Below are 13,864 nucleotides of genomic sequence, written 5' to 3'. Positions count from 1 at the left end.
GATGCTGGCGCAGTACAACATGATGTAGTATGAGTGTGTGTGTGTGGGGGGGGAATTATTTCTCCTAATAACCCTCAACATTACATTGTTAGCACCCCAATACATCAATAAATACCATGACAATACATTATTAGTGCCCAAATTACAGCAATAAATAACCCACCACACACACTCATACTACATCAATCACCCCCACATTACAGCAACCGGCATCACCCCCACATTACAGCAACCGGCATCACCCCCACATTACAGCAACCGGCATCACCCCCCACATTACAGCATCCAGCATCACCCCCCACATTACAGCAACCAGCATCACCCCCCACATTACAGCAACCAGCATCACCCCCCACATTACAGCAACCAGCATCACCCCCCACATTACAGCAACCAGCATCACCCCCCACATTACAGCAACCGGCATCACCCCCCACATTACAGCAACCAGCATCACCCCCCACATTACAGCAACCGGCATCACCCCCCACATTACAGCATCCAGCATCACCCCCCACATTACAGCAACCGGCATCACCCCCACATTACAGCAACCGGCATCACCCCCCACATTACAGCGTCCAGCATCACTCCCCACATTACAGCAACCGGCATCACCCCCCACATTACAGCATCCAGCATCACCCCCCACATTACAGCAACCAGCATCACCCCCCACATTACAGCAACCAGCATCACCCCCCACATTACAGCAACCAGCATCACCCCCCACATTACAGCAACCGGCATCACCCCCCACATTACAGCAACCGGCATCACCCCCCACATTACAGCAACCGGCATCACCCCCACATTACAGCATCCAGCATCACCCCCCACATTACAGCAACCGGCATCACCTCCCACATTACAGCAACCAGCATCACCCCCACATTACAGCAACCGGCATCACCCCCCACAATACAGCAACCGGCATCACCCCCCACATTACAGCAACCGGCATCACCCCCCACATTACAGCAACCGGCATCACCCCCCACATTACAGCATCCAGCATCACCCCCCACATTACAGCAACCGGCATCACCCCCACATTACAGCAACCGGCATCACCCCTCACATTACAGCATCCAGCATCACCCCCCACATTACAGCAACCAGCATCACCCCCACATTACAGCATCCAGCATCACCCCCCACATTACAGCAACCGCCATCACCTCCCACATTACAGCAACCAGCATCACCCCCACATTACAGCAACCGGCATCACCCCCCACATTACAGCAACCGGCATCACCCCCACATTACAGCAACCGGCATCACCCCCCACATTACAGCATCCAGCATCACACCCCACATTACAGCAACCGGCATCACCCCCACATTACAGCAACCAGCATCACCCCCTACATTACAGCATCCAGCATCACCCCCCACATTACAGCAACCAGCATCACCCCCCACATTACAGCATCCAGCATCACCCCCCACATTACTGCAACCGGCATCACCCCCACATTACAGCAACCGGCATCACCCCCCACATTACAGCAACCGGCATCACCCCCCACATTACAGCAACCGGCATCACCCCCACATTACAGCATCCAGCATCACCCCCCACATTACAGCAACCGGCATCACCTCCCACATTACAGCAACCAGCATCACCCCCACATTACAGCAACCGGCATCACCCCCCACAATACAGCAACCGGCATCACCCCCCACATTACAGCAACCGGCATCACCCCCCACATTACAGCAACCGGCATCACCCCCCACATTACAGCATCCAGCATCACCCCCCACATTACAGCAACCGGCATCACCCCCACATTACAGCAACCGGCATCACCCCTCACATTACAGCATCCAGCATCACCCCCCACATTACAGCAACCAGCATCACCCCCACATTACAGCATCCAGCATCACCCCCCACATTACAGCAACCGCCATCACCTCCCACATTACAGCAACCAGCATCACCCCCACATTACAGCAACCGGCATCACCCCCCACATTACAGCAACCGGCATCACCCCCACATTACAGCAACCGGCATCACCCCCCACATTACAGCATCCAGCATCACACCCCACATTACAGCAACCGGCATCACCCCCACATTACAGCAACCAGCATCACCCCCTACATTACAGCATCCAGCATCACCCCCCACATTACAGCAACCAGCATCACCCCCCACATTACAGCATCCAGCATCACCCCCCACATTACTGCAACCGGCATCACCCCCACATTACAGCAACCGGCATCACCCCCCACATTACAGCAACCGGCATCACCCCCCACATTACAGCAACCAGCATCACCCCCACATTACAGCAACTGGCATCACCCCCCACATTACAGCAACCAGCATCACCCACACATTACAGCAACCAGCATCACCCCCACATTACAGCAATACCCTCTCCTACTTATTAACAATACTAAGCCCCAAACACACTACAACATTGCCGCCACCACGCCACCCCATACTACAGCAATACCACCAATTATACAGGCGCCACTGTAGGAAACCAATGTTTTGCTTTTTTCAAATCTCCCACAAAATAGCAACAACAGAATACTTACACACATAGGTAACAGGTACCCTTTTCCCTCAATTAAATAGTAATGGCAGAATTTTCATGAATCATTCCACATGAAATAAAACTCTAACATATATCTAAAAAAAACATAACTATTGAATGATCATTTGAACCCACATGGCCGCATTAAAAGTATTTCAATCTACAGCAAAATGTCAGAGAAAATAAAATATTTTTTTTACTAACTTTTTCTAGTAACTGGATATGCATCTTTTCTATTCATTTTAAATAACACAGTATATAAATTAAGGGCGATATTGGAGGTGGGTGAGAGATAATTGGTTGTGATCCATCAGTTTGATGGAAAACAGATAGGAAATATTTAGATTATTTACCTGGAGACGTCTACCCCCTTGACTCACAGGCAGGGCCGACAAGAGGAATTTTGGGCCACGATACAGCAACTTCTTTGGGCTCCCATCATATTCAACAATGAAAGACTTGCCTTTGGCAGAAGTTCATATTATGCCACACCGTAGTGCGCCCAGTTCATATTATGCCACATTGTAGTGCCCCAAGGCCATATTATGCCACAATAGTGTCCCCAAATAACATTATGCCATAGTAGTGCCCCCAAATCATTAGTAGTGCCCAGACAAAATCTCATTCTCAAATAAAAATTGGTACAGCATTTCAGATACTGAGAGTGTGAATCCCAGGAGCAGCTTAATACACCATTTACAATGCAAACAAAAATAGATATATTGACACAATCACAGATAAAATTTATGACAAGCAATGTTTTTTCCTCCTAATTAAAAATCTCTGTACAGATAGATATGCAAGAAATATTACAGCGCAATAATGAACAATACATAGTGTTTTAAATGTCATTGGATACACAGTAGTGCCCCCAGTTCATGAAAGGATGGTTAAAAACACATTGCACACGAGAAAATATATGAACTTACCTGATTATGGTATTCTGAGTTATTTTCTCCTACTTGGCACGCTGGGCGAGGAGGGATCCGCAGCTGTCAACTCACACAGGCAGTCGGGAGCAGGAACAGAGGGCAGTGGTCGAAGCGGAAATTTAGAAGTGGGGGTATGGAAAATATAAGTGAATGGAGCATGAAGGCTTGATTTTTTTTTATTTTTTTTTTAACACTTGTCCCCTCTGTGCATTCCCATTTTTCACTACTACTTGTGTTTTATGATAGCTGCATCCCTGACATTCACATTCTTAAGATGTCTCTCCCTTTACACTTTCTTTTACCTATGCCCCTGCGCCATCTTCTCTTTTGTCCCTCTCACTTAACCCCCTGCACCACCCCTCTCCCAGCACCCCCTACCCCCTGCCTCTCTCACCCCCCCTCCCAGCACCTCCTTCCCCTTTGGCTCTCTCATCCCCTCTCCCAGCAGCCCCTACCACCCTGGGTCTCTCACCCCCTCTGCCAGCAACCCCTACCACCCTGGGTCTCTCACCCCCTCTCCCAGCAGCCCGTACCACCCTGGCTCTCTCACCCCCTCTCCCAGCAGCCCGTACCACCCTGGCTCTCTCACCCCCTCTCCCAGCAGCCCCTACCACCCTGGCTCTCTCACCCCCTCTCCCAGCAGCCCCTACCCCCCCCGGATCTCTCACCCCCACTCCCAGCAGCCCCTACCCCCCCCCCCCCCGAGTCTCTCCACCCTGGCTCTCTCACCCCCTCTCCCAGCAGCCCCTACCCCCCCTGGATCTCTCAGCCCATCTCCCAGCAGCCCCTACCCCCCCTGGATCTCTCAGCCCATCTCCCAGCAGCACCTACCCCCCTGGACCTCTCAGCAGCCCCTACCACCCTAGCCTTCTCACACTCATGCAACTCGCGGCACCCCCACGACACCCCCCCCCCAAAAAAATCGCGGCTCCCCCGCGACCCCCTCACCTACTGAGAATTTTCATTCAGTAAAAACTTTCCAGATTGCTTGTAACAGGGGAGGGAGCTGAGCAGCTCTCAACAGAGGTGGCTGGTTCCCGGGGAGGAACCAGCCACCAGGAAGACGGGAGGAGTCGGGCCGGCCCATCCAGCCATCGGCCCTTCTGGCATTTGCCAGAAGTGCCAGATGGCTAGTCCGGCCCTGCACTCCTATAAAACACACTTATTTACCCTTCCAAAATAGTTGAAGCATCAAGACTAGAGATACCTGGAAATTTCAAAACAGTTCATAATCGAATTTCACTGTTTCTGTCCTCACAAACGGTCACCAATTGACCCTAGTTCAGATTTCTGATTTGAAACTTGCAGCTTGCATTTGCAGTTAGCGTTCATCATCCGTTCATCATTCAAACTTTTTTCTTTACAAATATTTTTTATTAATGATTATAGTATTATGAGTTGTTAATTTATTTAGTAAAAATTTTTTGGTGCATTCATTCTGATGAGACTGTATATTACACATATGTATTGTGCAAGTCCTGCGCCATGTTCTGTCTGTCTATATACAGCAAGTAACATTCAGCCAGAGCGTATATATACCCAGATTCAAAAGGAAATGTATATTGAGATCCGCTTGTATGTGAATGTGTTCGGAACTACGCTCAAGTTCCGTGCTCGTTTTATAAGTGCAAGTTGCGTGCAGGTTGCGTCCGAAGAGGAATCAAGCCCGTAGCGGTCGGTATCACTCTAAAACACACTGGTGCCAGTAAAATGCCGACAGACTGTGCACTTTACCATGAGTCTCACACATAGGGGCATATTCAATTAGCCACATTACTCGCAAAAGTAACATGGCGTTAAAAATATTACCGTTATTACGGTAATTCTAACCCCTAAACTGCAAGCAGAAAGCCGGCGTTAAAGGTACCGTAATAATGGTAATTATGCGCACTATTACCGTAATATCGGTAATAGTGCTCAAGCCGCGTTACTTTTGACAGTAACGCGGCCAATCGAATATGCCCCATATAATCCCCTCTGTGCAATGTATGATTACACTCGGATTAAAGAGTTCCTTAGTAAATTACAAATGTCAAGTCAACGAAGAAAACCGTTATATATGATAGTCATGTCCTTGTTACAAGGGATCTCATCATAGTAAGGATAGATTTCCTTTAATACAGTTGCTGAGAAATACTGATTTTTCCATGACATTTGTTACTAATTATTGACCTATTAATTTTACTATAGATTGAATTTGTTTTCCCTGCACTCCATGTATCTCCTGAATGTTAAACATGAAAACGCAATTACGTTACCTTAAGAAAATATTAATATTTACAAATGTGACACATTGAAAGTAAACAGTTCCTATGTCCCTTACAGTCATGACTTGTGAAATGCATAAATAAAAACTACAAACAAGATTTTTATGCCAACATCATTTGTTTTGGCAACATATAGGGTACTAATACTTTGCTTTGCACATTGAATGAATTTTTTTGTCTGTATTAAATACAACTGTTTGTTTATGGTTTCACAGAATGGAAGACAGAGTTTTATTGGACACCAGCTGGGCGGTGTTGCCGAAGTACCGAACAGCAAGGATCAAAGGGTCAAGTCAGCAAGAGCCATCCAAATGACCTACTACCTCCAAAATTATGGCTCTGCAACCCAGGATCATGTCAATGAACAGTGGGAAACTGAATTTTGCACACTACTTCACCAGCTGCAAGAGGGACATCCAGACATCCAGATGTATTCATTAACATCTTTCAGCTTGCTTAGAGACTTCCAGAAAACCATAGAGCTGACTAGAAGTAAGATTGTGGTGAGTCTTATGCTGGTCCTTCTGGCCGCCACTCTCTCCAGCTCTATGAAAGACTGTCTACGTAGCAAGCCCTTTCTGGGCCTACTGGGAGTACTCACAATCTGTATCTCCAGTGTCACAGCGGCAGGGATCTTTTTCGTTACCGATGGAAGATATAACTCAACTCTGCTGGGAATACCTTTCTTTGCCATGGGTAAATAATGTATTATCAGAGAATAATGATTGTTTGAGTGGTAAACAGGGATTATTCCAGGCTTTTCTGAGGTGAATTGGGAAAAACAAATAGCATGACACCGACGCACAGTAGACATGATAGTGCGGGGTTGCAGAGTCCTCCATACACGCATTGCCAAGCCCTGTCGTCTTGGTGCCTTTGGCACACCAAGTTAATGAAACTCGGCAAGAGTATCTGCACCTACCACTCATGGGTTCTGTTGACGTGGCGCTGCCTGCTCACTTCACCTCATTAGAGGCTGATTAGGGTTACTTTCAGAACTTAGGTTGGTGATGAACTACATTTCCCATGGTGCTCTACAAACAGCCTACATAATCACATCAAGGGCCGGAGAATGGAACTTTGCTGATTTCATCATATTATGGAGGGCGTGCTCCAATATTGCTGCATATACCCACAAATCCAGCTGCTATACAAAACTAAATGACCCCCACAATATTAATATTGTCAAGTAAAACAGTATAGGTCAAAGTCCAACCTGTGGCTGAGCAACATGGGATTTGTAGTTTAGAACAGCTGGTGTGCTAAAGGTTGGTCATGACTGACCTTCACCAGGAAGGAATATGTAAACCAATGACATTATACTAACATATGACAATGTATACATTATTGTAACTATTATATCTGATACAACTGTAGTGTTACACTCCACTAAATTGTCTAGGATGTTATTACTCCAAAACGTTAGCTGAAGACTTACATGTTTAAAATGCTGTTTAGGGGCGAAGTGTGGGGCAGTTTCTCTATTTTTCAAAAGTCTGCAATAGCGAAAGAGAGAATTGGTTCAAAGGTTCATAGGTCCGGGGGTTTGGTTGCAGTTTGGTGGATGCATAAACAGAAAGTAATAGTTGAAAGTTTAATGGTGGTCGATGTCCTTTTTAGTTGAGCTTTTTGACCTATCTTAGCATTTGTTTAAACACAGACTGGGGGGGATTTAATTAGTCAGGTCTCTCCGCTGGGTATTAGCTCATTTATGCTCAAACCTCATAGAAGATGAAGACTTCTGTACCTTAATTGCCGGTATTGTGCGCTGAAACACTTTTGCGGCTAATTGAATCAGCAACCAAATTTGTGAGGTGTGTTTTTGCTATTATTTTATGATTACGAAGGGGAAACTGTCACATTTTGTACTAAAGCTACAGTGGAAATTCATAGTAAGATTGAATACTGCATTAAATGATCCATTCCTGTTCATAGTTCACATTTCGGCTTTAGTTAATCTGTTGCCTACATACAAGCAGGGTAGCCATTTTGTGGGGTTAGACAATATTCATGTTATGCATCCTAATAGCTCAGTAGGAATAGGTGATTGGTGAACATTAGCCGTGACTCATATCTGGTCACAGTTGTTTGTCATAAATTACCTCAGTGATGTCACTAGTTCCTATTAAATTGATAGGCTGCTTTTCCGTAAATAAAGTCCACAAAATGGCTACTTCCACTGTGTGTAGGTGATAGGCAGCCTTAGTACTTCATATAGAGGTTGCCTGTTTTAGTAGTGCTCAACTAGAGGGGATAGCAAATATCAGTGTACCATTGTTCTGGGGCCTCAAAAGAGGTGGTTCCCAATAGAATACTTTGCCCAAACAAATTCCGGAATCCCGCTTGATGTTCTAAACCACAGGGCTCACCTAAGGCCTATTCAGTCATTTGTCTCTGTGGCGTAAAGAACAGTCATCTAAAGATATCACAAAAAAAAAAAAAAAACACATACGTGTGAACATTTTGGTACAGTTGCATGTGTGTTAGAACTAGAGCCCATATTTCCTAGTTTCAGCAGAAACTAGGAAATATTTTGCACTTACATATCTAAAACTGCCCTCAGAAGAAGCAGTGGGCTGTAATAATTTCCCCGCGCTTCGATGTATAGCTCAGCAAGTACTGTGGCTGGCTAATGGTTATGGTAAGCATTCTGGTCTGTCAGTTTGGTGAGCAGGGGCAGGCTGGCCTGGGGGGCATCTGCCCTCAGGGCTGGTCTCATAGTGGGTTACTTTGGGCTGGGTCACAGGGCCACCTGCATTTTTTTCTTTAAAAATGTTCCTAATAGGCTGCTGAGTCGAACGATTCTTGCTCCCAAGGCTAAAATTTGCCAGACCTCCCCTGTCGCTGAGGCACCTGTAGAACCAATTCAGTCAAATTTGGACATCCAGATCAATTTACACTTGAGCGCGGGCAACAAGATTAATTTTCACTCTTACCTTCACAGTGTATTCCAGAGTCATTTAGTAAAATCTATAAAATAACCGACAAGTCACTTAAATGATATCAGGAGGGTGTATAAATAGTGCGTCTTACAGAATTTGCCAAAGCCTTTGCAATAGTAAATACATTTTTCTTTGTTTTGTGCAAAAAGGCAAAAGTCAGTGATATTAAGATTATGACAGATTGGAGAATCAATACTATATTTGTGTTTTAGTGAGGAGGAGGATTAAGGGACCACTAAAAGAATTTATATAATTTTCTGCTTCACAGAATCTCCCTCTGGTGACATAATAAAGACATGGAGACATTTTTTAGCATCCAGAGTAAATATGAGTTACATTCACAAAGCATAAATTGCATTTTAATCCCCCAGGAAGTTTCCGTTTGCAGGCTTGGTAAGTGCACTGAAGTGTTGGAATAGCACATAGGATGTACGATACAAATTGGAGCGACCGCTGGCCAGGATGTCAGACTACTTCTATCATCATCATCATCACCATTTGTTTCTATAGCGCCATTGATTCACCATACATTTAAATTAAAGTAAATATATAATCTTTTTTTAACATAAAATTATAGTTGTCTACTCTCCCAGAATGTCCGGGAGACTCCAGAATCTCCCAGACTCCCGGTAGAGCAGACAATCCTTCCAGGTCCTGGCCGACTATTAGTTTAGTGGCAGGCACATCATTGTGGCCCTGCCCCCCTGCTGTAATTGGCTGTGATGTAATTTAGGGGTGGGGCCAAAGACGTGACTCCCGGAGCCCCCCTTACTTACTTTTCGCAGTTCTGTGTGTTTCTGTCTGTTTCCTCCCCATAGTTACTATAAGTGTCCTTTCATTACAGTGATCAGGGGCCGGCTGGGCTGGGGGACATGTGCCCCCCACCCCAGCCCACTCTCTAGTGTGCTACCTTGGGCTGGGCTACCTAATAGCCGAGTCTCGCCTCTCGGACTGAAATTTGACAGCCAATCCCTGACAACGACAATCTCATGTTTATAAATGCGTCCCTGGAGTGTCTATTTTGCAGTAATGAAAAAATTTTCAGCTTATTTTTCTGCCTCTAAAATGTATGTTATACCGTCTATTCTGGGCTTTTTAAATCTACAGTATATGCATTGAAGAGGAGTAGTTGAAATAAAAAAGTATGTTTATATCAAATTCAGGAAACAGAACGTCATGAGGGTTCTAGTGTTTCAGAAGCCACAGAATAACGTATGACGTTCTTACATGAGCCAGCTCGGAGCAAAGTGCCCCTGGAAACTATTGTCAAATGTCAGCAACTGTGCCCTACTGGCCATCCTTTCATTTTCCATGTTCCATTCACCCTCTGCCTGTTAGAATATGCATACTAGTGTTCCATAGAACATCCAGGTGGATCTATTATAAGAACTCTCCGTCATGTTTGGAATCAGTGCCAAGCTCAGAGGATGCTCAGTTCTGGGTGAGGATGGAGGAGACCAGTGTCTCAATGGGCTGCAGTGGTTATAAGGAATAAACAATGGGCAGACCAGATAGGCCCAATTATTCTTATCTGCTGTCAAGTTCTATGACAAGTACTGTTTAGGCCAAGTGTACTTACACCCAGACTCAAATGGAAACGCATCCTGAGATCCGCTTGGGTTTGAATACAGTGGTGTGATATGTACAGGACAGTTCATTAAAGTTGCACATAAGTTAAATACTGACTGTTTTTTCATGTAGCACACAAATATCAACTTTTAATTTCAGTGTACAAATAAGCTATCAAGTATTTGTGTGCTACATGAAAAAACAGTCAGTATTTAACTTATGTGCAAAACAGAATACTAATTTGCACCCCTTGCATTGTAACATGGTTTTGTCCAGGAGACTTAAATAATAAATTTCTTAATTTAAGTTCCGTAATGAATCAGGCCCCTAGTCTTCAGCGCAGTCTTGCAGAATGTGTTCTTTCAACGATCCGTCTCTTGATTCCTAAGATGAACAGGAGCAGACGGAGCACAGTGCCCTGAAAACAGCGATAACAAGCGCAAGCTTAACAGAACAGGAAGCACATTCCCATTGCTTCATTGATTTCAACTTCTTTAACCCTATAAGGCCCAGCGTGTATTGTATGAAATACACATCAGCAATTGGTTTTCTACCTATGAAATATAACCTAGTGAATTCTCCCAGAGATCTCAATCGTTCTCCATAAGTAATTGGCTCTGGAATCTGCTTTGCTCAACTATTTGCAATGCTATTGATAAGGGTTTCCACTTGACTAATGCAATTCTGCATTATTTATTTCACAGTGGGAGATAGCACTTGCCTCACATCTCACTAATTAAAATGAGGGTTTTTCTCAGTTTTAACTTAAATTGCAGTTCTGCCTTCAGGAAATACTAAAAAAAATACTAAAAATAAACTAGATCTGAAATGATAAGGAATGAAATAGAATTAGATTAGACTTTCTAGCTTTGTTAGCCTGGAGCTCAAAAAGTAATTTTAATGTTGCAGTTAACTAATATATTACTTTCCTCCTCCAAGAAGTTCAATGTATAGTATACCCATCATATACACACAGTGGAAACAACTATTGTCTGGGCTGAAGTAAAATTCAGCCTATCAATTCACTAGAAACTGGTGACATCACTGTTGTTACAGACTCTTATTATTATATTATGCTCCTGATGATTTATGATTCTGAACTTCCATGGCAACCACAGTCACGTGACACATATATAGATTAGTAAGCGGGGAGGCTTGGGAATGCCCATCTGACCTCTGTCTGCCCTGTGATATCCTCCTTCTCCCCCCTCTGCCATCACATGACATGCTGAGAGCTGTGAGCATGTGTCTGTGTAGCAGACTGACTATGTCTATGTCTGGCCACCATTTTTGTTTGCCAACCATAGAGCTTTTGAAAAGGAGATAATGATTTCAAGGAGGATAGTTAAGAAAAATGCAATTCTTAAAAGGTAATTTACTTGTTTTTAAAGAAAATCTTCTATGTAGGTAGATATTTGAGATAAGTCATAATGGCGGAGGCAGATATTTTAATCTCAGCCTGAAATGGTAGATAATAGCTTTCACAAGATACGTAGCTTTCACTCTGCTGCATATGAAGTGTAATTATAATGTAAAACATTTACAGTTCTGTCAAGGTAGGGTAACTTTTTCTTATACATTTGGTCATTTTGCTAGTAGCTATTTATATAAAGTAACCTGTATTTTAGGATTAGTTGCCCTTTAGTCTAAGGGAGGGGCAATCACAGGGATACTGACAGAAGGATGCTCAATTATTTAAGTCAAGAATAAGATAAAATGCTGTAATAACACAGAGTTATCAACTGGCCCTAATGTCAAAGCACAGTTAGTGCCCAGTATACTCACTCTTATTTTGTATATTGGATTCAACCTCTTTATTCTTATTTTCTGGGATTTATATGTTAACATTTATTGAATAAGAGTGTTAACATGCAAAAACTGGCATTATATAAGGGTACTTAGTAAACTTATCCTGTTGGGCAGGGGCGAAACAGTATGGGCTCATAGCAAAATTTGAGTTGGGCTGTTGCTGTTTTCACCTCCAGTGTCCCTCTTTTTGCTATCAATAGAGTTGAGCAGGAGACTCTCCTGAGCATGCGCGGGCCGGCGTTGTCCACCACTGCCATGCCCGGTGGTAATCGTCGTTTTTACGATTACCACCATTCTGACACCTGTCATGCCTCCAAAAAAAAGCGAAAGAATAGAAAATCGACTTGAAAATAATTAGACTTACCTTGAAGACGATGCTGGAGATTCCAGAACAGAGCAGCGTAATGACAGGAAGGCTTTCTGATTGGAGAACTGACCACCTCTGCTGCCTGACGTCATCGCGACGTGTGCCAATCAAAATTTAAAGCGGCAATGTTCGGTTAATTGTTTAACCACTTACCCTTAGGGGACCCCACATTGCCGCTTTAAATTTTGATTGGCACACGTCCCGATGACGTCAGGCAGCAGAGGCGCTATCAAGGTAAGTCTAATTATTTTCAAGTCGATTCTCTATTCTTTTACTTTTTTTGGGGGGGGGGGGATATGACAGATGTCGGAATTACCAGCACCATTTTATCATACCCCACCCGCCATGCTGTTCTCACCTTCAGGCCCTGTAGCTGCCGCATAGCACGTGCTCCCCCTATAGTTCTGCCCCTGATGATGTGGTTTGTAGTCTACCAAGGGCAACAGAGTCCATTTCATATATGATACACCTATGCACCAGCAAATTATACATAGAAATGACTTAAAAAATGTTGGCAACAATGACAATAAAATAACGAGGTTAATATTTTTGTGTATGGATAATGAAGGCTTGACTGTAGAAGGATTTACTATCTCTAGCAATCTCTAAGAATTTAAATGAGAACATATTTAATTAAGTGTGAAGTAAATTACTAATTTCACACAGGAAACATCTGAGGAATGTAAAGATAGGATCAGTTTAGCCAGTGTTTGGTTTATGCTGTTTGCCTCTGGAGAGCATGTAGGATTACACAGAGAATGTAAACGGAACCAGACACTGTAGCCTGAATTGTCTTTGTATTTTTGAACAATAATGTGCACATTCTGTAGATAGAGCGGATGCTTTATGTGTACATTGTCTATATAACATCGTTAGGACCAGGGGCTGGTTGGGCTGGAGGGCCTCTGCTTACAGTGCCGGTCCCGGAATGGGCTACCTGTACATATTTTTTGCTTTAAAATGTAAATAGGCTGCTGAGCCGAGACTCACCCCCTTGGCTAAAATTTGCCAGCCAGCTCTTGTTTAGGAAACACATATATCATCATCATCATCACAATTTATTTATATAGCGCCACTAATTCCGCAGACAGAGAACTCACTCACATCAGTCCCTGCCCCATTGGAGCTTACAGTCTAAATTCCCTAACATACAGATACACAGACTAGGTTTACCCCAGGTTCTTAAAATAATAAAAGCCCCCCCCCCACCCTCTTCAGTCTATTAATTTCTTCCATTGTCAGAATAACCTAACTTCACATGGCCTCTTAATGTAGGGCTCCTGTGTTTGAAACAGAAACCAGAACAGCTGTGTAAAATATCCTTCAAAACCACTTCTTGCAGTGGCGGAACTAGCATTGGTGCAGCAAGTGGGGTGCACTGGGGCCCATGGAGATAATGGGGCCCGCTGCA

General features: G+C 44.1%; 1 protein-coding gene across 1 annotated transcript in view; it reads left to right on the top strand.

Annotated features, from left to right (window-relative positions):
• The window catches only part of PTCHD4 (patched domain containing 4), a 109,994-nt gene that overhangs the window by 86,058 nt on the left and 10,072 nt on the right, over positions 1 to 13,864 (top strand). Inside the window, exon 2 of the mRNA XM_075200489.1 lies at positions 5,982 to 6,462. Within this exon, the coding sequence (XP_075056590.1) occupies positions 5,982 to 6,462 (481 nt within the window). The remainder of the gene's footprint in view (positions 1 to 5,981; positions 6,463 to 13,864) is intronic.

Source organism: Mixophyes fleayi, chromosome 3 (genome assembly GCF_038048845.1).
Source record: "Mixophyes fleayi isolate aMixFle1 chromosome 3, aMixFle1.hap1, whole genome shotgun sequence".
Lineage (NCBI taxonomy): Eukaryota > Metazoa > Chordata > Amphibia > Anura > Limnodynastidae > Mixophyes > Mixophyes fleayi.
Note: the sequence above shows the minus strand (reverse complement) of the source record. Positions and strands in the feature narration are given on the sequence as shown.